This window comes from Sipha flava, unplaced genomic scaffold (assembly GCF_003268045.1).
Source record: "Sipha flava isolate LNK unplaced genomic scaffold, YSA_version1 51_pilon_pilon, whole genome shotgun sequence".
Taxonomy (NCBI): Eukaryota; Metazoa; Arthropoda; class Insecta; order Hemiptera; family Aphididae; genus Sipha; species Sipha flava.
In genome coordinates, this window is record NW_020273468.1 from 1,040,991 (window position 1) to 1,066,235 (window position 25,245).

General features: G+C 23.4%; 3 protein-coding genes across 6 annotated transcripts in view; 2 read left to right on the plus strand and 1 right to left on the minus strand.

Annotated features, from left to right (window-relative positions):
- Nucleotides 1–8: 8 nt before the first annotated feature.
- Nucleotides 9–7,709, plus strand: LOC112690729. Of its 3 annotated transcripts, none has more exons than XM_025564801.1 (16): nucleotides 9–130; nucleotides 296–386; nucleotides 1,328–1,459; nucleotides 1,637–1,795; nucleotides 2,073–2,158; nucleotides 2,228–2,355; nucleotides 2,429–2,588; nucleotides 2,665–2,738; nucleotides 2,863–3,026; nucleotides 3,090–3,281; nucleotides 3,340–3,446; nucleotides 3,664–3,852; nucleotides 4,086–4,216; nucleotides 5,122–5,242; nucleotides 5,318–5,473; nucleotides 7,083–7,709. In XM_025564801.1, the coding sequence occupies exons 2-16, from the start codon at nucleotides 326–328 to the stop codon at nucleotides 7,197–7,199; spliced, it is 1,977 nt and encodes a 658-aa protein (XP_025420586.1). In that variant the 5' UTR covers nucleotides 9–130; nucleotides 296–325; the 3' UTR covers nucleotides 7,200–7,709. The 3 variants fall into 3 exon arrangements, with proteins under 3 accessions (XP_025420586.1, XP_025420587.1, XP_025420585.1); XM_025564802.1 differs by having other exon boundaries at nucleotides 12–101; XM_025564800.1 differs by lacking the exon at nucleotides 9–130 and adding an exon at nucleotides 185–230.
- Nucleotides 7,710–10,667: 2,958 nt separating this feature from the next.
- Nucleotides 10,668–14,784, minus strand: LOC112690764 (protein lifeguard 1-like). Its single transcript, XM_025564853.1, has 4 exons — nucleotides 14,320–14,784; nucleotides 12,802–12,877; nucleotides 11,537–11,798; nucleotides 10,668–11,452 (listed from the first exon to the last, which is right to left on the minus strand). The coding sequence occupies exons 2-4, from the start codon at nucleotides 12,845–12,847 to the stop codon at nucleotides 10,819–10,821; spliced, it is 942 nt and encodes a 313-aa protein (XP_025420638.1). The 5' UTR covers nucleotides 12,848–12,877; nucleotides 14,320–14,784; the 3' UTR covers nucleotides 10,668–10,818.
- Nucleotides 14,785–17,275: 2,491 nt separating this feature from the next.
- The window catches only part of LOC112690770 (vacuolar protein sorting-associated protein 13), a 29,944-nt gene continuing 21,974 nt past the window's right edge, over nucleotides 17,276–25,245 (plus strand). For both annotated transcript variants that reach the window (XM_025564866.1, XM_025564867.1), the window contains exons 1-13: nucleotides 17,276–17,471; nucleotides 19,410–19,496; nucleotides 19,575–19,775; nucleotides 21,039–21,274; nucleotides 21,620–21,758; nucleotides 21,868–21,987; nucleotides 22,322–22,448; nucleotides 23,076–23,310; nucleotides 23,813–23,927; nucleotides 23,988–24,237; nucleotides 24,306–24,620; nucleotides 24,820–24,972; nucleotides 25,049–25,226. In XM_025564866.1, coding sequence (XP_025420651.1) covers nucleotides 17,372–17,471; nucleotides 19,410–19,496; nucleotides 19,575–19,775; nucleotides 21,039–21,274; nucleotides 21,620–21,758; nucleotides 21,868–21,987; nucleotides 22,322–22,448; nucleotides 23,076–23,310; nucleotides 23,813–23,927; nucleotides 23,988–24,237; nucleotides 24,306–24,620; nucleotides 24,820–24,972; nucleotides 25,049–25,226 — 2,256 coding nt within the window. In that variant the 5' untranslated portion in view covers nucleotides 17,276–17,371. The remainder of the gene's footprint in view (nucleotides 17,472–19,409; nucleotides 19,497–19,574; nucleotides 19,776–21,038; nucleotides 21,275–21,619; nucleotides 21,759–21,867; nucleotides 21,988–22,321; nucleotides 22,449–23,075; nucleotides 23,311–23,812; nucleotides 23,928–23,987; nucleotides 24,238–24,305; nucleotides 24,621–24,819; nucleotides 24,973–25,048; nucleotides 25,227–25,245) is intronic.

Genomic DNA, 25,245 nt, shown 5'->3' on the forward strand with positions numbered 1-25,245 from the left:
ATTCGTTATGACTCTTCTTGTTTAAGAGGCAAATCTATTATTCTCGTAAAAGCCACAGATTGCTATATATTATATTTATGAACTTCAAAAATATTTACTAGGTTCATATTATTATATATTATTATATTAGGTATTATAACTTCCTTAAATATTTATGAAAATTAATTATTATTCTATTCATATAATTTAATGTTCCAACCAATTAAATTTAAATAATTTAACAATTATAGGTATAATATACAATTTTTGTATCTTTAAATTATATTAAAACTTAACCTTACTTCACTTATTATAGTACCAGGAATTATCGGCTGTAATATTAAAAATGGACAGTGACGTTTTTTATGATCGGAACATGTTTTTTACTGAACTGTCCCAAAGTATTGGTAAGTATGATATTATTAATTCTGTATAACTTTAACTGTGTTATTTTTTTATTTTTTATAGTTTTACTTAATTATACAAATATTTATTGACTCTTATTGTTATATATATATTATATAGCATGATAAATATATCTAAGAAACTTGGTGAAGGCATTTTGACAAATTAAAACTAACATTTTATAATTAAATAGTCAGTAAAAATTTGATAATGACAGGAAAATCTATTTACATATTCAAATATTATAAGATCATTGAACATCTGAATTTTTAATAATTAAAATGAATGTACAAAAATTAATTTTGCTTATACTCTCCTCAAATTTTCTATTCATTTTTTCCAAAACCAGAAATTAAAATACAATTCCTATAGAATGTGTTAATTATCCTCTATTGATGTCTAAGGATTGATTCTTCTTTTGCAAGTGGGTCTAGACTATCCATAGATTTTATTATAATATTTATTGGTTTTTATTGTTAAGTATAAATTTAAATTTTCAAATTTAATTCAGAAATTAATTTTTTTTTAGATATATTTTTTACTACAGTAAAGTAACTGACTAATAATTATTATAATTTAAAATAATTTTTTTTTTTTTGTTATTGTTGTAAAATTCTTGAAATATTGTTTTGTTTAAAATATTGTAACATTTGAGGAGTGTGATAAATGTAGTTTGTTCCATAATAGTTATCCTAGTTCTTGAAAACTTCTAAAAAAAGACTTTTCTACGGTTCAAAATAAATTAAATACACAATTTTTATTACCAAAAGAAATGGATCGACTTATAATATATTACAAAGTCTAAATAATTCTTATTTCACTAAAAAATGTTAAATTGTTTGTTTATGTTAATTTATAATTTATGAAAATATTTACTATTTTATAAGATTAAAATATATATTAACTAGCTTAATACAATTTTTTTATTTTGTATTTAATTTAGATAGAAAAAAGTTATCTACAAATGTCTTATTTGAAAATTATCTAAATCATTTTAAAGACATAGTTCAACATAATGGATTGGTTGAAGAAGAAATGAAAATAATTTGTCAATTGTTTTGTACAGTTGAATTAAGTAAATAATCATTATTGTTTTATGTAAATAAATCGTTTAAATTTAGTTTTTTAAATAAAATAAAGTTGAGTACCATATCATGTTAGCCATTAAAAATATATTTTTAATACTAAAAAAAAGTACTTAGAAGTATTTAATTTTTGAAATCAAAAAATATTTAGTACAATTTTGTTCTAGATCTAAAAACTTTCAAACAAGTACTTTTAATTCTAGTACCAGAAAATCCAAATATTCCAACTGATGTTTGTGAGGAACTTATTGTTTTAGTCTTATCAATTTATCATGAAAATGTTAATAATATGAAGAAAGCTGAATGCATATTATATTGGTTACTTTGTAAGTTATATAATTAATTATATTATTATCTGATTCTCCCATTACAATTACTAAGTTATTACCAGAATCTATCCTTCTTTTGAACTGCATTCTTTCATTTATCCACTCCCACATTTCTTAAAAAATTTTCAACTATATCTTACTATGAAGTTTCCATTCTAAAACTGCTCCAACAATTTTATACTTTCATATTCTTATTATATGACCTCATTGTATTCATTTATTGGCTTCTTCAAACAAATGTCAAATTATTATTTTTTTTTATATATATATACAGATGTAGTAGAAGAAAAATTGACTAATGTGGATATAATTGATAAGTATTATAAAATTTTATTTCATCTGTGTACTTATGGAAATTTAGTAAGTAAACAATTATTGTTAAAAAATATTTGCTGAGTTGTATTCATTATTTTAATAATATTATTATAGAATTCACCAGTTGCTGGTATTATTTATTTTTTGACAAAACCTGAGGATGTGCAAAATTGGATGATAACATGCTGCAAGAATATTATTAATATTGGTAAAAATGAATCTTCGATGAACAAATTGTTAACGTAATAATGCATTTTTCCCTAAAATTGTAATTTATAAAATAAAAAAAAATTTACTTTAAATTTTACTGAATAGTTTCTTTGAAAATCCAAATTTAATTCTTGAAACTCGCCAAAAAGGACTTTTTGACTCTAAGTCAAAGTTTGTTATACAACTTGCAAATGGTTTACGCAGTGTTAAAAAAGAATTAATTAGTAAACATCTCAATTCTACATCTTTACAACTCACAGAATATGTATATTTTTAAAATATATTTATATTTTATTTTGTTCAAATAAATAACTTGCAATTAATATTTTTATTTAATTTAGAGTAAAAAGAATTCAGATGGATTTTACAGTGAAATAAAGTTTGTCAATGTAAATAACAAATTTGAATTGCCAAGGTAAAATACAATTTATTATGTTACAAAATTAAATGTATTATTCATTACAATTTTTATATTAAAAAAATGTATTATAATATTGTTATTGTTAGTTGATAATAATTTAAATTGTTTATATTTTCAGAACTAAAGATTTAGCAAAAGTAATCATGGATCAAAGTATTTCTAATAATAGTTTATCACTTTTAGATAATATTAGTGGTTGGTGTAAATTACTCATGAACACAGAGGCAAAATTAAATATACAACAAAGATTTTCAAATAATTTAAACAATAGTCTTGATCAAAGTAATATTTACAAAATAAGCATTATAGTTGTATAATACTTTTTAATTTATTAAATTTTTGTAGTTATAAATGAAAATAATTTAACTAAAAAAACTAAGTTTTTACAAGAGATTTTGGAATTTCAAAAATTTGCACATCGAGGCTTGGTAGCTGTCAATTTATTTATTTTTAAATACATAATTTCATGGGATGGTATGCAATGTGCTTGGATTCTGTATGAGCTCTTTGAATATTTATCATTCACATCTGAAGAAGGTTATATACTAAAATTATTTTCTGATAATATACTAATTTATACTTTTATTTTATTTAGAATTAAAAAATAGATTTTTAGAAAAATTGTTTCCAATATTTATTACTGGAGATGAACTTATTTGTAAAATAATAATCAAATCTTTAACCAATCTTCTTTGTAATTTGGTAAGTGAATGCTTTTCATTTATTGTAATACAGATTGCTATGACTAATATCTTACTTGATTATATATCAAATTATTTTTAATTATAATAATATTGTAATCATAATTGTAAGTAGGGCTTCTTAAATGCATATTAGGATACCAAATTGATAGTATGTATTACTTTATTTTAATGTTTCGCTAAATTAAATGTATCAGAATAATAATATGTTTTTTTAGCATTTAAATTCAAGACTAACCAAAACAGATAGGCATAAAATATTGTTTGGTGAACAATTGCGAGAAGATGTAGAATTTGAAATTGTTAAATGTTTAACAAAATACATATCCCAATGGTGTTCAATATGTATATATCATTATCCACAAGAAGAACAGTTGAAACATGTAGTTTATTCATTTTTTGAAAAAGTAAAAAAACAGTTTTTCAGCTTATGAAAATATTTTTTATTTTAATTAGTCCCAATTTTTTTTTTTTATTAATAATTTTTGTGTTTAGTTTTTTTTAAACATGAAAACATAATGTGTTCAAACATTATGTTTAAAAAAAACTTAAGGACTATTATATTACATTTTATTTTGTTAAATTAAAAATCAAGTAATATATTAATGTTTTGAAATTATTCTACTAAAACATTTTTTAGGTATCAGTTTTGGAAAATTTAAAACCTTGCATATGGAATTTGTTTACAATTATGACACCAAATGTTTTTTATAATGGGTTGATGTCTGTTAATATTTACTGGTTAAATAGATTAGCCAAATTAATGATAAGGTATGTTAATTTAATTATAATCGAACCTAAGAAATTATAACAATATTATTTAAAAATAATTTTTAAATTGAATCACTTACCAGATAAAAAAATTTGGAACCAATAAAATTCATTTTTTGATTTTTTAATATCATTGTCATAAAACTCATTGATTTTAAATTAAAAAATTAATTTTTATACAAATAAATAGTGGTAGTCTTGAAAAAATTTGATTTTTTTAAATTACATTTTATTTCATTAAAACACATTAATCTAAATTATGTATTTTAGTATTTGATAATACTTGATATACAGTATGTCCCATAAGTCCTGTATCACCCTTAATATCTCCACGGGAAATAAATATATTTAAGCGCGGTTTTTTTTACAATACTTAGTATGGAAATCTGATTGAATGGCATAAAATTAATTTTTTTTTCTTTAAAAAAATTCAAAAATTAAAAAAAAAAATTTATGCATTAAAGAATTTTCAATTTTTAAAATAGCCATTTTCTTGAGCATATTTTTTAAAACGGTTAAAAAAAAATATATATTAAAATTGAATGAAAATTGACCAAGTTAGAGCAAGTTATGTTTTTGAATAATTATAATAATAGTTGTTACCTAGCAAAATACGAATTGCTCGAATTTGTCGTTTAAATATATTAATTTTCTGTGGAGATATGAAGAGTGATACAGGATTTATGAGACACACTGTTTAACGCAAAATATAAAGACTGTGGTTTATTACCTAATTATATATAGTAGCCAGCCCATTTTTAAAAATAAAAATGTTGATTTCTCAACTTATAGGTAATATAAATATTATTTTTGATTAATGATTATTTACTTAACAAAATAAAAATTTACAATACAATTACATAATAATTATTAATTATTGTTTTATAATAACTTTCTACTTCAAGGCACATACAAATTGATATAGGTAGAATTGAGGAAATGACATCTTATTCATCTGTTATAAAATCATATCAAATGCTAAACTTGTATATGGCAGATTTTTATAATGCTCTTAAGGCTGGAAAGGTAAGAATAATATTATCAAAAATTGTTTATTTTAATACAGCTTGTTAATTTGAATAAAAAAACAATATTTTCTAGTTGTTTGATAAACGTGAAGAAGGATTTATTTTTAAAAATCTAAAAAGAGAGGAAATTCTTAAAGATTTAAAATATGTGAATTTAAACATATGTTTTAAAATGGATAAACATATTGCTTTAGCACCATATTATATGAATACTGAAAATACAATTGAGGTAATTTGTTACTCAATAATTTTAAAAAAATTACTTCTAGGTAGTGTTGCTAATTTTTAGCTTACATATTCTAGATAATTGAAAATATATTAAACATATACTAACTTCATAAATATTTAAAATTGTTTATAGTATAAACATTTCATAAATAAAAATATTTAAGAAGTAAGTATATGTTTATTTCAATTTTTTTTTTATATATAAATATTAGTGATACTTTAAAATATTTAATTTTCTGTTTGTGTTTTCAAATTTTCTAAATTTTTCATTTTAAATAGTTAAATAGCACAATAAATATATTATTAATGCTACCAAAAATTATATATTTCTTGACATAATATCAAATTCGGTGTAACTAGGATTACTAAGATTAAAGTCTAGTACAAGTTACTTGATAATGTCTCAAATTACCTTTAATAATTTTTAAAAAGTGCCATTTGTGTATTATTAGTAGGGCTAGGGACTTCGTGCCCTTACAAACCTTAAAATATGTATGCATTTATAAAAAATTAATTAGTAATAAATTATAATAATATTTTTATATATGATAGATATGATGATCTAAGATAATTTTTTCTTTTTTTCAAATTTGTTTTTATCTTATATTGAGTATTTATCTAAAACAAAATATTTAAAATGGTTTTAAAAATAAATTAAATTGAAAACATTTTTTTTATTTTTAATATAGTTATAATTCTTCTAACCTTGAGCATTACATTGGACAATAAGATATTTTCTTAAGTTGGAAAATTTAAATGACTGCCTGTTATCAGCCAAAATATTTTTATATTTAGAAAAGGAACGTTACACGTCTACGGAACTTATTGGTGCAAACTTAAAAAATCGTAGGTCACTACTGCTAATATCTACAGACAATCCATCTATAGATTCATTTTTCCATTTAAAATATTCGATATTTTTTGTAGTTAGCCTTAGCTTGTGCAAATTCTTCAATTTTTGCAGAATGTATACGTTTTTTGTAGTTTTAATTATTTTAATGCATTCAGTTAGTTCACCAATAAGACACTTAGAGTTCCAAGTCGCGTGATATATGAAGAAATAGATCATAATTTTTTTTTATAAAATTTACAAACTTACTTCTCCATATGAATAATTGTCAAATTTGCATTTATAAAATGAAAAATGGTCAAATATGCACTTATAAATGAAAAATGGTCAAATATGCAACTATAAATTTTAAATATTAACTTGTATTGCAATGAAACAAATTTATATATTACTTAGCTATGTTTTGTATAATTATTTAAAATCATGCAAGTTCCTAGAAGTCCCGAGCCCTAATTATTAGTATCCTTAGTATTTTCATATTAATAATGAACTGATTCTGTATTATATTCATTGTAATAACCAACTCTTCTGCATTTTATTATAAATAATAATAACTATATAACACTATAACTAGTAAGCTATAATAATAAGCACTATAACTAGTGCTTGGTCTAATATTATAAACAGTTTCGTATTTTTTGAAAACAATTTTATAAATACTCAGTAAACTCATTAGTATTAAATTTATAAATTTTGACTGTCAACAATTTTATATCCAATAATTTTATTATAAATTATTTATTTGTTTTTATATGTAAAGGATGCATTAGATTTACTCAAAAAGGAAGCACCAAATGTACATGCACTTATTCTTTTATTGGAAGATAATTTGGAAGATAATGAAAATAATGATTTAAATTTATCTCCAGTGTATTGATTAATAGTGTTATTTATGTATAATTTTTATCTTGTACAATTATTAATATTTAAGAGTTAGATTATTATTTTATTGAATAATAATGGATTTTTATATTACCACAATTAAAGATACTATATACTTATATATCTTTAATCGTGTATATTACCTAAATATTTGATAAATGTATTAACTGATAAGATTAAATCGAAATCTGTTAATTTTTTTTATTTTTATAAGTTGACAGAAGTGTATTTGAGAATTTCTGATATTATCTTTTTTTTTAACATTCCGGTGGAATTGTGGTATCACTCTTGTTGCATTACATCTATACTTACTACTATACTTGTACTTTATATAATACTCACAGATATGTATAATAATGTATAATTTTTATACATATTTGTGGATACACTTTATATTCTTTCTTACTTATCTATTATTATATGAACATGTATCTATATTATACGTATGATTGTGATTACTTTTATCTGTGTAGCTATATACAAAAGTAAAGACTAGAGCCCGGAAGTTGATGTATTTTGCATTTTTTTTCCAATCTTTTTAGAATATGCTATACTGGCCACTAATGTGTTTCATTAGCATGTGAATCAAAATAACTAATTTTTAGTTGCATTTTTTTTGGTGTTTGTTACTTTTTAAGTAATTTTTTAATGATTTCACACTAGTTAATATCTTATTGTTTCTTATCGACCATTATACCGATAAATTAAGACTTGTCCGATTTTATCTCGTCATTGTCGTGTCTTAGTGAATAATATTAAATTTAAATTTTATTATTTTTTCTTAATGTTCGATAAGTATCCGATATTATATCGTCAATTATAGTCGTCGCTTCATTGTCATGTTATTGTGAATAATACATATTGTTGTGAGCCGCTCGGATTCTGCAGTCGGTTCAGTTAATTCCGCCGATCACAAGTAACGTTTTGAGTTCGCACTTTTGGAAGTCAATGTGGAGGTTATAAATTCACACAATTAATATATGAACTAATACACTGTTGTTTAGCTGTTACACGACTGACAACGCGATGCCAGGTGGTCAGGCGTGTACGTATAAAATAGGAATCTATACAGTATGTAAATTAATTGGAAAATTAGTAGTCATTCCTTCCAATATCATGCAAATATTGAGGTTCCGTTTTTTTTTTTTACATAAAATGTAACTTATAGCCCATCTTTTATCATGGTTAAAAAAAATACAAAATTCAAAACCGGCAAAATATTTTTTTGATTTTTCAAAAAAAAAATTTGAAAAGTTTCAATTTTACAATTTGCTGTTTTTGAAAATATAAAATGTTTTCATTCATTCGAAATTTTTTTTTCTCTGAGTAACTTATAAGTAGACTTAGGGACTTAGGGACTAGCTCTAAAAAGAACACAAATATCCATCTAAAATCATTAAATTATGCATTGCATATTTTTATGCATTAAAAAAAAAAAAATGACCACATAGTACACAAAATAAAACGTGTCCATTGAATGTAATTGTATATTTAAACTCCGAAACAAAACTTTGTAGTCAGCTACTCGTAGACTGTTGTACTTTCGGCATTACACAATTTTATAAAATATACCCGTACGACATTTTACGTATGATTCGACGTTGCGTGGTTAGCAAAAACAACAACGGATAATAATCGACTAATTTAAATAATCTATTAACTATATAGATCAGTAACGTATCCAGAATTCATTTAACGGGGGTGTTTTAAAATGTAATAAACTTATGGTAAGTAGAGAGATCTGCCCCCCCCCCGTATTACATCAATAGATACCATGTATTTCTATTAATTATTATTATATAAATGAAAATTATTCTATTAAAACAGTATATGTAAAATCTACAAGTTGTACACAACGTTTAAATTATACTGTAAGTTTGCAATTTGGTAAAATATGGTCGATGGAGGGGTGTTCAAACACCCATATAACCCTCCTTAAATACGCCCTTGATATCGACTATTATCTTTATAGACATTCGGTCGATATCCAGCGGGTTATACGATCGATACTGGTTTATAGTATTATTTATACTTGCACAAAAATTATAACCAGATATAAGAGATAATTTGCAGATAGCATTTTACTGAAAGTATTAAGTCTAGTGATGGGCATAATCGAACGATTTCAATAATCAAAATATTAGTAATCGAGACATTTTTATAATCACGAGATGTCTCGAAATAATCATTCGAAATGTTCAGTTGAAATATAATTTTATTTATAAACGTTCTAAGAAATTTTTGTTTTGTGGTTGAGTAATTCAAAAATTATAGCAATAGATAATTTAAATAACTTTGAGTAATCGTATAGCCATTAATATTTTCTAACAACCAGTCCCACGAGTAGCACGAGTCGAAAATACTGACTCAAAGTAAACAACTAGTATTTACTTATTCGATTAAAAATAGTATTCATCCCTCACACCTTCGTACCACGAAGATCATTCGAAATATTTTTTCATTCGATACACATTTCGAGATCAAGAATTCATTGTTTTTAAAATAAACGAGATATCACTCGAAATAATATCTCAGGTACATAATCGAATTATTATTTTGATAATCGAGATATCTCGATTACGCCTATCACTAATTAAGTCCTCTTAGTACATTTTTTTTCGATTGTTTGAAATATGTATCTGTTTTTAAACGAAGTGTTGCACAACTATTATATTTGTATTTAATAAACACAATTTCATAACAATTTACATAGTATATTTATATAATAGTATTATAATAATACTTAGAAATAGAACTAGAAATATAATTTAATAATTTTAAGTGTTTTAATAATACAAAATGTCCAATAGAAATTGTTTCAAGGATTATAAAATAAGAAGCTATAAAAGAAAATTTAAATAAACTGGAAATGTGTAAAAACAATAGTTAATTTATCATATATTTATATTAAATGATAGTAAAATAATAACAACGTTTACAAAAATAATTAAAGTTTGTTTATAATATAAAGACGAGTAATAATAATATAGTTTAAATAATTATATTACATAATTGTTTAGGAATGATTTAATCAAATACAATATTACCTTAAAAATATTCGATTATTTATAATGGTTTATAAAATGAATCATTTTTGAAAAACACAAAACAAACCATTAAAATTAATTTAACTATAGACTAGTGAACTACAAGTAAGCTTTTAAAAAAATACTCTTATTTCTTAAAAGAAAAATTGAATACAAAACTTTAATTAATTGTTTATCAAATTTTTAAACACCCGAGTCATTCATTTTTAATTAATTGCCTTCAGGTTATTACTGTTATATTTTTCGTTATTACTTTATCAATTAAAATTATTTAATTTATTACAATTGAACTTTTATCATCGATACATACAAACATTTACAATTTGTTGTATTTATATCCAATTTAAATGCTTAATTACATTTAAACACAATCAAAATAGAATATAAACTGTAGACATTTTGGTTTTAAAATATTTATAGTGATTTTTTTAACTACCTCACTAAACAAAAAATATCAAACTAATAACCGATTCAGTAAAATAGAAGAATAATAGTAATCTAAAACATTTAATTATAAGTAAATAATAACAGTTTTAATATTTTATATAATCTTTAGATACATTTTTTTTAATCATCACTAGAAGCTCCAATAATTGCTAAAATATACATGAAAATATTAATTATGTCTACATAAAGGTTTAATGCAGCAAAAATATATTCTTCAGGAGAAATGGAATACTTATGATCACCACCCATCATCATCTGTGTATCATAGATAAGATATAATGAAAATATAATTGCACCTGCTGATGCAATTATAAGTGTCATTAATTTACCAGGGAAAAATATGGCAACTATAGATCCTACTAGTAATATTAAAGCAGCAATCATTAAAAAACCACCCATTACTGTAAAATCAACTTTTGTTTGAAGAGCAAATATTGTAAGTCCAAAACATATTAAAGTAGTTAAGCCAAGAGCCATAAGTACTTGATCGGGATAGTAACGGGTTACAGAAACTGCTACTAAAAATGATTCTGCCACGGTAAATATACATAAAAGGATGAAGTTGGTAGGAGTCTTTCGGCGTAAGTCATCACAGCATGCAAGGGCAATTAAAGTACCAAACGTGATAATAATTGCTACAATACTAAGACCGGGATGAGTTGCTATATATTTCTTGGTAGGGAGATGAAAAATTGCTATTGCCACAAATATTAAAGTGGTTAGTAGTTGACACATGAGTATACTATACACTTTTCTGAAAAATTAAAACAAAAATTATTAAATAAAACTTATAATTTAATTAATTAACATAATAATATAACTAGGAATGTATGCATACGCAATGAAGTTTTTCCGGATGGTTTTATCATTGAATCCAAAATTATCTTGCGCATTAAAACTATCATTTTGTGGTGGCACATTTGATCCTCCATAAAAAGGTGCATTTTGTTGTCCATAAGGAGGAGGATAACCACCACCAGCGGAATAGCCACCGCCAGTAGGATAGCCACCGCCAGTAGGATATCCTCCACCAATAGGATAGCCACCATCAGCTTTAGGATATGGTACACCTTGTGGATAAAATCCAGGTGGCGGTGGAGCTAAAATAATAAAATCAAGTATAACATAAAAAATTTATACCATATAAAAATAAAATTCTTTACAAACAAAAATTAATTTGAAATAAAAATTATAAACAGACAATTGTGGTGCTATTAATCTATTATTAACAATTATCATTATCTTATCGCAGACGTATTCATAGTAAATTTATTAAACTTTTGATAACATTTTTATTATTTTTATATTATTAGATTATACATGAAAAATGTAAGTATACAATAGTTAATTTAAGTTTAAATAATTTTATATGGATAAAATTTAAATTTTACTTTAGAATATGAATATAATAATACATTATAATACAATTTTCTATGTCTAAAGCAATATTTTATTATTTATAATTAAATAGGTACCTATTCAAAAGTATGAGAAAAACAAATTGCAAACAATAAAATTTTTTTATAATTTATTTTTATTAATATCAAAATATGTCAAAAAAGGTACATTTAGTTAATGGTTAATCAAAATAAAATTAGTCAAATAATAAAATGTAGTCAATTTGTCATTAGTCAAATGACTATACCACATAAAGTAACTAATTAGTCACTTTTGTCCATCACTATAACCGTGCGCACATTATGTACTGGCAGTGAATATTATTAATTAATCCACTTACAAATTTTTAAATTCTTATTTATTACACATTTAAAATATTAAACAACTATGTAAATTTATTTAATATTTATAATATTAATATTATGTTTAAAATAATAATAAATATTAATTAATAGAGTATATACCACTATTCCAAATTTCAAGTTCATACAATTAGTAGTTTTTGAGAAATAGCAATAGTGAGTGAATAATATTTGACTTATATAATATAAAATCAATTTTGATTTTAAAATATTTATTTTCTTTGAATAATTTCAAATTAAATTACTAAGAGAGACGTTTAACATTTAAGTACACTCAATACAATATATGTCACCAATTAATTGTTACAAATATTTTAAATAAAGGTATTATTAAGTAACAAACCTGATCCAGTTCCATAGGGAGTCTGTGTCTGTTGCCACGTGCTCATCACAATTGTTTTTTAAAAAACTGAGTTAATCTAAAAAAAAAAAAAAAAGCTTAATTTGAATTAAATGATCATTATATTATAATATTTCATTAAATTATAAACCCAAGGACGTCTCAGAAAAAAAAAAGAAAATCTATAATGATAATTGTCAGCGCTACCATAAATTAAATATTCATGTACATAATGTATACTTAATCTATAGCACTATCAAGTTAGTAACAGAACCTTGGTTAAGGGGGGGCCAAGTTATAATTTTACAAAATCTTTTAACAATAAGAAAACAACAATTTTTACAACACAAAAATATATATTTTGATATTTATATATAAATATATAATTATATTATTTATTATTTTAATATATTTTTTGATATTTTTTTACAAAAATATCAATATAATATATTTGATCTAGAATATCTATACATTAATTAGACATAATGCAGATAGTCCATCTTTAGTCATAATTGAACGAATCCAGGTTTTTAGTCTCCGAAGTGTGGAGAAACTCCTTTCAACCGTCATACCTCTATAGCTCTATCTACATACTTTTGTATGTCGTATGATAGTCCATATTATAATATGCATTTTTTGTTAACAATATAAATCTTTTTATAAATACAGTAAGAACAACACTAAGGGGGGGGGGCAGCCCTTAAGCCCCCTGGTTAGCAATTATACTCGAACTAAAATTGATAATATTCATGACAAAAATCATGAAGGAATTTGCATTTAGTATACTATCATATAGATTGCTATGCAAACTATAATTAGCATAATCATTACAAACAGAATATAATTTAAATAAATGCTATAAAATAAGTAATTTATATAGAAAATACCAGACTATTTAGTACAATAAACATGTCTATTTGTATAAGTACCACTCATTAAACGTTGGTTCATATTGAAATGCTATAAAATATAAAATTATAAACGCAAATAAAAACTGATGAGTCATTGAGAAACAAACACAAAAACTCATTACTTGTAGGCCACTGTAGTAACATCTAGAATAGGTGATAAGATTACGCGAGATTGAAAACAAATTTCCGAATGTTATGTTATGAATAATTACGGGAAATCGAAAAAATTCATTTGAAACACCAACTATCCAGAAATTATTTTGCTCAATCTGATGCAACATGTTAATATTTTTAGGGATAACCGACTAGCCTTGAATTTGCGTTACTCAAAAAGCATTCGTTTATTATTCCGACAAGCACACACCCACCGTAAATATTATTAAATATAATTATAAATTACGTCGAACTCATTGACACCCGATCAAGAGTTGGAAAAAAGTTATACAGATATTTCGTGAGGGGGAGGGATTCTTAAAGATTTTAACACGAGTAAAATATTGTACTGAGAAATCGACAGACAATCGCAGAGCCATGATTTTCAATGAATTACAGTAGTTTTACAAAGCAAGATAAGAAGTACAAATGGAATATAAAATATAAAATCGCTTACTTGTTTAGGTGAATCAAATTCTTATTATCTTTTTAAAATAACAAGATCAAACACTCACGAACTAGTATTCGTATTACGTAATATTAACAAATCGGTGTACGACAGTCACTCGGATGTATCGTCGGCACGTTTTCAACACAGTTCCAAAATTTGTAATATTCAAGAAACGACGCGACGAAGTACGTACGACGACTGCAGTAGTACAGATATTGCGTACTCCAAAACGACTAACGTGTGAGAAAAAAAGTTGACAGCAGTTATCAAATAAACTCCGATTGACGTAAAATGGTAATCGAATGATCTAGAATGTCAACAATAACACAATAAGTTTGTGCGACTGTGGTGCATCAAGCGACAGAAACGGTGTACGACTGAATCAATGGTTCTAGGTAACTGTGAAGCGCTGAGTTAGGAATAGAAATAATGCATCACCGAACCGATAACCAAAACAGCTGTTGCCCATAGAGACGTTGCGTTACTACCGATACTAAGGCACTATAATATATGGGTATGCCACAGTTTAAGATATCTATCTTAAACCGTGGGGTATGCTAAGCCACCATTTTGCGACTCAACACTGATAAAATAAACGCGGGTAAATTCGTAATTCCATAATACAATCATTATTTATTTCACATTATTTTTATATTTTACTTTGGCCGTTGTTTTGTGTTTGGTGATTTGGTCTATGTACGTGTTTATTTTATTTACAGCTTGTATTTGACTCTTTCAAATAAAATAAAACTATTATTCACTCACATTATTTATTTTGTAATCAAACTTCAAATTTAGTTATTATGGGAGGTTGTACTGCTCCAAACTGCAGTAATTCTTGGAAAAACAAAATTAAATTTTTCCGTTTTTCACGAGAAGAAATCAGGACAAATGGGTTCAGAGTTGTAGGTTAGTTTTTCATAACTAACTAACTTTTCATATTTTTTGAAACCTCCCTTTAGTGTATTAATTTTTTTGTACAATTTATGTGTATTGTATTCATGGTGATGTTTTTCTGCTTCTTCCAAAATATTTTTGGCTCTTTTTTCATACTTAAATATATTGATTTCCCGTGGAGATATTAAGGGTGATACGGGACTTATGGAACATACTGTATAATGTGCGAAGTTACATGTACCCAAAGATAATCCCAATATCCAGTTTCCATTTTTGTTTTCTTTATCTCCACTAACCTAGGCTTTTTGTTTGGATCCTGAACATTGGTTTATTTTATAAGACTGGGTTGTTAACCCAGCGCTCAACCCCCAATCTGGAGGGCCAGACTACCCCGATCTATACAGGTTAGGGTAAGGCTACTGCAGTGTAATACAACATGGTATTAAACTGGGCGATGGAAGCGCCACATTCCCTACGCCAAATTATTGTTATTTACTATAGTATTTTTAAAAAATATCACAATCCATAGTGAAATTGGTTTCTTTATCGATATGATTAAGTGCCCGTTTACTGAGAAAACAAGAATTATCAAATATTACTTATAGACTATTTCTATGAATTTGAGGAATACTTACACGAATACTCAATATAACAGTAGCAACATTCGATATACATATAATCAAATAGTAACGATATTATAATATTAATTTTACCAAATTGCTGCTGAGTTAGAACATTGGTCCAATTCCAAATTTTTTATTTTATAAGAGACAAAATATTATTTTTTATGAAAATAATCATTTTGCCTCATTTATTACCATATAATAGTTTTACTTAATTTATAAATTATTGATTTTTAGATCAAGCTTTAAGATTTCAACCGTTATTAACAAATATATACACATATTTTATTAATTACCTTCATATTTTATTAATTTGGCTACAACAAAACCAAAACCTAATTCCAATAAATACGCTTAGAATGATTTAAAATCGTTTGTTTCTTCTTGAATGGGCATTTTATTAACCATAGATGATTTTCTAAAACTTTTTCAAGAAAAATAAAATACAAGATTATTATTTTTAAGAGATTTAGTCTTATACATAGATAAGTATATATTTTATTTATTAATTTTAAAGAACGGTTTTATTTTTACATAACCGATAAATCGTTAACGGTTCTATAGGTGTTCATACAACCTAGCATATGTCGGCTATTTCAATAAAAATAATTAAATAATGATTTGAACCTTTTAAAAAATATATACTAAAATATTCATATATATATTAATAATGAAATAGACTATTTACGATTTTAATGACGATGGAATAAATTATAGAATAATGGGATATGATTAATTTTATTTAATCCTCACTAGTTCATATATTACATAATTGAACCACATTGGAAACATTTCATATAGATGGTTTTAAAGATAAAACGAACTATTAAGTTTAATTATAAAATTAATTGAAAGTAATTTTCAAAATAAGTATATAATTAGATTTAATAGTTCGTTGATGTTTAAAACTTCGAAATATAAACCAATCACTTTACATGTAAATATGGAGAATCTCTAATTTAAATTTATAGATTTCGTTTTTTAATAATTAATCTTTATGTATTATTTACAAATTTTGATAATATATATTTGGTGATAACAACAAACTTATAACGTGGTGCTCTAATCCATATTACATTTTATTCTGTGATATTACTCTATGCTCTAATCCAAGGTTTATAGATAATATAAACTATATATAGGTATTATCTATAAACCTCGCTTTAATCGACTGCGAATAGACCATATAGTAACCTAACATATGGAATAGACAGACCATGGTCTTTTTAAGACCGTGAGACAGACCCTCTCTTAAACCGTGCCTGTGATAAAGTGAAGAATTTACTATAGAAGATATCAAATCTATTATCATATCATTAAATATATACGTTCATTTCTTCAAATAAGTAGTGTTATTTTATTTTTATTTTACGTGTATGGTACACAAATATAATAATTCTTGATAACATTTATAATATAATTTGTTATGTTATGTAGTTCAAATATTTATGCTCATATTATTTTTATTTGTGCGTGTGATGTCTTGCAGTATAAAATCTAATTTTTATTTTCTAAAACATCTGAATTCATAGGTAATCATGGTGTTTGAAACTTTGGTCGCTGATGTACTCAACAGGTTTATCGGCGAATATGTTGAAAATTTAGATAGTTCACAGCTTAACATAGGAATATGGGGAGGTAAGTTGAAATTTGAACACGTTTTATTCAAACATTAATGCTAAAAATGTTTAGTATTTCCTAATTAAAAAAAAAAGTATATTATACCAACACGTTTTTAAATGTGATTTTAATGTACCTCTTAATATCTAAATTGTTTTACCAGATATTTAAAATTATTGCTACTTAATGTTTAATTTTTATTTTAATAGGCACATTAAAATATTTGCCTCAATTTTTATTATTTTTCTTATTTTCTTATTGACTGTAACAAATTATTTTCTGAAAAAACAATAACACATGACATATGATTATTTAACTTTTACTTTTCTTCCATCATATTCTCTATTATTTCCATTATTAGTGCTTTCCAATTTATATTTTAATATTTAGTTTTCCCCTTTTTAACTATGTTATTCATCTATGCAACCAAATTATAATTCTTGGTTTTTCAATAAAGGAATTTAATTTTTAAAAAAAAAGGATTAATTTTTATTTCTTATTTTTAATTAATTTAAAAATTATTTTAACCGAACATTTTATGTTAAATAAGTGAATGTAAGTGTTCATAGTGAATGTGATGATTGATAAGCAAGGCTCTTTAGCTCTTATATAATACTGTCATATATTATACACGTATAATTACCATTGGTATAATAATTATTTGTGAGGGCTATAGCCATAGAAAATAATTTTTCATATATAAATATATTAATTTTATACTATATAAGATGTTTTAAAATAATGTATTACATTTTTAGTAAGATCCAATTTTTTTTTTAGGAGCCTCCACAGCCTCTTATCACATTAGGACGACTCGGGTCATACTCAATATATTTTATAACTATATGATGTCTTTAATGTACAGTTTATTAATTTTAACTTAATGATAAATATTTATTTTACTAGCACATTTTTATTCTGAAAATTATAATTTGTAACACTATATTTAACAATTCAATAATGATAAATTGTGTTATATTTTATAATGAATCTCCCAGTTGACATTTACCTTTACTCCATACTTGATATGTATTATTTACTTCTTTAAATATGAATTATATTGTATATCATGTTCAATGTGCAATTAATTATATAAATTTAGGATAATAATAAAATAATATTTTATTTTATTCACATTTTTTGCTTATGAGTATATATTACATTAATTAAATATGAACATTTCATAAAAAAAAATTCAAAAACTGCTTTATATTATAACATATTCTATTAATGTGTATGTATAATGTATATTAATGTTATTTACTTGATATTTATCTATCATTAATACAGTTATATTTTAATATTAATGACAAATCACATTTAAATTACATTCAAAATATTATTATTTTAGCTATTAAAAAATTGACTACAGTTTAAAAAGTAACATGCTACATTTAAATCCATATAAAGTGTAGTTGCTCTGTACAGTTAATAAAGTGCATTTTATGATAAAATAAGATAAGATAAGATGTATACTTTAAATCAGTTACATATTTGTTAGAAAGTCTTGTATTTTTAATCTAAATTAAAACAATAAAAATATTATTAAATATTGAAATATATATAATGGTGTAATTTAATAATTTTGAGTTCCAATTTTATTGTTTCATTCAGATAAAATATTCAATAATTATAACAATTTCAGTTTAAAATTTCTATTTGGAATTTCTTACTTATTTAGTTGTATTAAATAATTTTATTATAAAATAAAAACTAATACATAATACTAGGATTAGAAAATAATATTTAAAGTTTAATGTAAGATTATATGCTGATGCTAGTTAATCATTATTATGTAATTTTACATTTAATTTTGTTTTGTATTATTTGTTTTGGTAAAAAGACAATTAGCATTACCTTGTGTCCTATTTACATTTTTATATAAGTATGTATAGTAATGCAAATAACACATTATTTTTTATATTTCATTTATCCAATCCTATGGTTTTTTTATAGGAGATGTTGTATTACGTGATCTTAAGCTAAAAGAGACATGCTTAGACAGTTTAGATCTACCTATCAGAACTATTTATGGACATCTAGGTAAATTTAAACAACTTTTATTTTAGAGTTGTACTATGTTTGTTTAAATTATTTATGAGTTTTTTATTTGTTATACAGGCAAGTTAGTTTTAAAAATACCATGGAAGAATTTATATAGTGGATCAGTTGAAGCATCCATTGATAGTCTTTTTTTACTTGTTGTTCCAACACAAGATGTTAGTTATGATTCAGAAAAAGAAGAAAAAAACAAACAGACTGTTAAACAAAATGAAATTTCAAGGATTGAAAATATAAAATTATTGGATCAACAAAAAAACAGTATGTAAATATTAACTAAAAATGCATTCATTTTAATATTGAAATAATAATTTGTTTTTTTACATCTTATTATTGTAAAAAAATAATTGTATTATGTTATTTATGAGCTATACTGATAAAAGTATAACTATCCTTATATAATAAATATTATGAATTTAAAAAATAAAAATAACATATTCAATTTCATAAATCTGATTTCTACAGTTTTAAATATAAAAGAGAGAGAAATAACTTTTATTTAAATTTAAAGTGAGCTTCCCACCATGTGGGTTGCCATAAGACTTAGTATACTAATCAATATATAGATACATCAGGTTATTTTTAATTTACAATACAAATACATTTATTAAATTAATTATACAAACGTGTAAATATAACTAACTATAAAGCAAAATGTTATGACTAGGGTTTGTAAGTTAATCCCTTGAAAAATTCCTAAATGAACATGCATTTATGCACTTAAAAATGCCAAAATATGCTTTGAAATGTAGTTAAAAAGTTAAAAAAAATATGCATTATATTCACTAAATATCTAAACTTATGCACTTAAAAAATGTTTACTTAAAAAAAATCATGAATAATTTTTGAAATAATATGAATTATTCGTTCATTTTTTTTTTTATAGCTATATTTTATTTATTTATGTTGCAATTAAAAAAAAATAATAAAAGATTTCAAATACTATTTAATTTACTTTTCTTGAGCGTTCATCAACTGCGTATAATGTACATCTTTGTCAGTAATTTATTTTAAATCTGAAACTTTTGAAACAACTTTATTCATTAAATGTACAAGTATCAAAAAGATAAGAAAAGAAAAGATAATACAATTTCTATTTTTAATTTTATATATATTTTCCATTTACATTTTTGATAGATTTTAATAGAATGTTGTATAATATGCTCGATAAAATAAAAATATGCATAAATATACTAAATATATAAAAACATGTCAAATATGTAAAAACATGCAAAATAAGATTTCACATATTTAACTATGGTACCTTGAAATGGATTTCTATATAATTTAGCATTAAATACAACAAGATTGATATACAAATGCATGAAATTACAAGCCCTGGTTATGACATATAGTTAAATGTAGTAAGCAGTGAAAAATAAACCTAATAAAAATGATAGTTATGGTGTAGTTAATTTTTTTTTTTTTTTTTTTTTTAAGTAGATATTATAACTTATGTAAAACAAAGCTATCTATTAACATTTAATAATTATTATTATTTGTTATTTTTTAAATTTTGTTTAGAATTGGATCAAGATAAAGTAAAAGATTCTTTTGTTGAAAAATTGGCAACTCAGATTATAAGAAATGTACAAGTTAATATAAAATCAATCCATATTAGATATGAAGATCGAATAACATTTCATAATAATCCATTTTCTTTTGGTTGTACACTTTATGATTTAACTTCTTTTTCGACGGATTCAAATTGGAACAGATTTATTGATAAAGGACAAGATCCACTAGCCATGATATATAAGGTAGAAATTGAATTTAATAAATTAATCATATTTTTATTAAAAAATTAATAATGATTTCAATAAATCTATTATTATTTGTTATTTATATTACTCTTTACTCTCAAGTGGCAGGTATATATTAGATTTTGATAATTATTATGAAAGAAAATGTTAATAATATATTATTTATTGGTTAAAGCAAAATAAATATCCTTTTAAATCTATTAATTTTTTTATTTATTTTATGTATTGGTGAATTATTAAATTTGTTAAACTTATATTAAATATATGTTAGTTTAAAATTGGAATTATGAATATTTTAATTATTTATAGGGTTTGTAATTTATTTTAATTGTATTTAAATAGATCATTTCTATGGAAGGATATGCTGTATATTGGAACTCTAAAGGTCATCTATTTACCGAAAAACCAAAGGAAACTTATAGAGATTCCTTTAGAGATGGTATACCTAAGAAAGATGTTCTCCCTGATGGTTATGAATATTGTAGGTTAATTATTATTTAAAATTTTACTTTTGGTATCTTCATTAATTAAATATTATAAAAACTTATAAATTCTTAATAATTATTTGTATAATTTTTTGTTTTATTTAGTATTTGGTCCAATTAATGCCAATGCTAAAATGAAAATGAATCCAAAACCAGAATTAGATGGTAGCGATTTTACCATACCAAAATATTCCATAAGTATTATCATGGAAAGTTTAAATTTAAGTAAGCAAATGTACTTTTTTCAATTAATTTCATCAAATTACTTATCAATTGTTTTACATCTTAAATAATATATTACATATAGACCTTAATTTCAAAAATACAAAATATTATAAAAACTCATTAGATATCTATCCTCTCCTTTTGTGACCAGGTCTTAAAATCTAGGACTTGTTTGGTCATATTATTATAGGTAATATCAGATAATGTATAAAACATAAATAAAGTATTAAATCAAATATTAAATTTATTTAATCATAGAAAAAAATTTTTTTTCATTAATATTCAATTTGATTAAGATTACCAACCTTTAACACTGTACTAATTTATGGTATAGGAATCAGTAAAATTCAGTACCAACATTTGATTATGGCTGCAGAATCTCTTGATCGTTTAACTAAAGCAGTGCCCTACAGAAAATATCGACCAATGTTACAAGAATATAAAGGACACTATAGAGAATGGTATTTACTATTTTATTTGTTTTTAAAATATTATTATCATGTCATTGTTTTTTTAATTAAATTTTAAATGTGATTATATTTCTCTATGCTTTCTGACTTGCTTACTTAAATTTTAAAAAATAACAATAATATTTAATGAAATTTGTAAATTACAAAGCATCTGTCTTTTGGTCAGTTTCATATAGTTAATATTTTTTTAACATATTTTATCGTTGTGGAAAAAATGTATTTTCAATTAGGTATCATTTATTTTATTTTTATTTTACATATGCGAATTAGATATTATAAGATGTAATCAATAATTTAACATAACTTAAATAAATTATTATTTTTTTTTTTTTTATATTTATTGACTATCTGTTGTAAGAAATTAATTTTTGAATTGTATATTAATGATAAATATTATATGCCACTGAATAGCTCAGCAAATTAAAGATTTCGTGTTTGATTCCTGTTTGTGTCGTAGAATAAATGTAATCTATTTCATCTATTCTATGGTTTAGTGACTAATATTTTGAGCTTTTTTGAATTTCATATACTATTATATATTGTATATATTATAATATTATTTCTTTAAATTAATTAATATTATATTAGAATAACATGTAAATTTTTTTTTAAATTAAGGTGGAATTTTGCCTATAAGTGTATTTTAGAGGAAGATATAAGAAGAATACGTAAGAATTGGGATTGGTTACATATGAGTACTCATAGAAAATTAGTTAAAGAGTATAGTGTTCTTTATAAACAAAAACTGGAATCAAAAAAGCCATCAGCAATAACAATGAATAGAATTACTGAAATAGAAAAAAATTTAGATGTGATGAATATTATCTTAACCAGACAAAGAGTTGAAAACGAAGTAAGATTGTTCACAGTATTTACTAAATACTATTTAGTTAAATGTATACAAATTTAACTTTTCATTAATTTTATGGCTTCCTTTTTTTTATTTGTATTTTTTATATTTTTTATTTTTTAATTTTCCATATCATACTCATCCAATAATCAATCCGTCTCTTTTAATTCTTACACTATTTCTTTTAGTTTTTATGTCCTTATATTAATTTTGTCTTAAATTATTTTTTTTTATATTTATTATCAAATAATAAAATACTCTTTTAATTATTATTATTACCATCACTACTTTATCATATTTTATTTATAATATTATTTATGTACTTAAATAATACTATATCTATAATAAAATGGCATGTTAAAACCTAAAAAAATATATATTTTCTTCTAACCAATTAATAAATTAAGAAATAATTAGTTTTTTTGTAAACAAATTTTTTAAAAAAATGTACTATTTTATTTTATTATTTTTAAATAGTTTATACAAGATGTAATTTTATTTATAGGTTGAGAGAGAAGGAAAAATTCAGGAAGAGATAAAAAAAGTAGAATCAGAACGTGGTTGGTTTAGTTTTTGGCGTACTAAAAATAATGATGAGGAAGAAAAAGAAAAAGATATTAGTACATTTTATATATTTTTATGAAAGTAATTTTTTTTAAAATTTATTTTCTGATTTATAGTTAAACAGTTTGAGGAAGCTATGAATGCAAGTGAAAAAGAAAAATTATATAGAGCAATTGGTTATCAAGAAAGTTCAGCTACAACAATTTATCCAGAAACATTTATAGACACAACATTTCATTTTTGTTTGCATTCATTAGAAATATCTGTTTTTGATGAGGAATTTACATCAAAACAAAAAGTATTAACCGTCAATTTTAATGGTTTTGTTCTAGACCTTCAGAGAAGATTAACAGCTAATGCAATCAAGTATTATAATTCATTTATTTATATATTATATTTTAAATTGTCTGGCACATTATAATTTTCTTTTCTAGAGTTGAAGCTTCTGGTAGAACATTATCAGTATTTGGTTTACCACAATTAAATAAAGTGCCAAAACTTATCACTTCAAAAGCAATTGATCAGTATAAAAGTGCTCAAGATTTAGCATTTTCTCAAGACATTGATCAAGATGGTACTGATAGACAAGTTTATTTATTCAATTTATTGTTTGAGACAAATCCTCTTGATCAACATTGTGATAGTAGAGTAATATTATCATTCAGACCTTTAAAAATGGTTTATGATGCCCAAACCATAATAAAAATTATGAGTATCTTTACGCCTCAAGAGTCAAATGTGACTACACAGTATGTCAATTTTATATTTTGTTTATAATTTTAAAATCGATAACAAATTAATTAAATTTAAATTTTATGCTTAAAGATTAACTTTAACTATAAAATTAATAGAAAAGTTTTTCATTGCCAAATCAAATAGTTTCAAATATAATTTTATTTTCGTATAACTATATAATATATGTGTACAATATGTTTTAAATATTTAAAGATTACAAGTAGCAGCAGGAACCAAATTAGCAGAAATAAAAGAAAAATCTGCACTGGGAATGCAACATATTATAGATGAACATAAAAGACTCGAAGTAAAGATAGATATGATGGCATCTTATATTGTTATACCTCATGGTGGATTTTACAAAAAGTATGTAATTGTATTAAAATAATAAAAATATGTATAATATTTTTTAAATTAAAATGTATATTATTTTTTCTTTCAGAAATCAATCTTTATTAGTTTTTAATTTAGGTTGTTTAAAAATAAAATCTAAACCCCAAAATTTGGATGATGTTACTATACAGTCAATGCATAAAATGGGTGCATCACAATCTGAAGTATTACAAGAAATTGTTAGTCGGAGCTATGATCGTTATTATATTGAACTAGAAAATGCCCAAGTATATTTAAATAAAATCA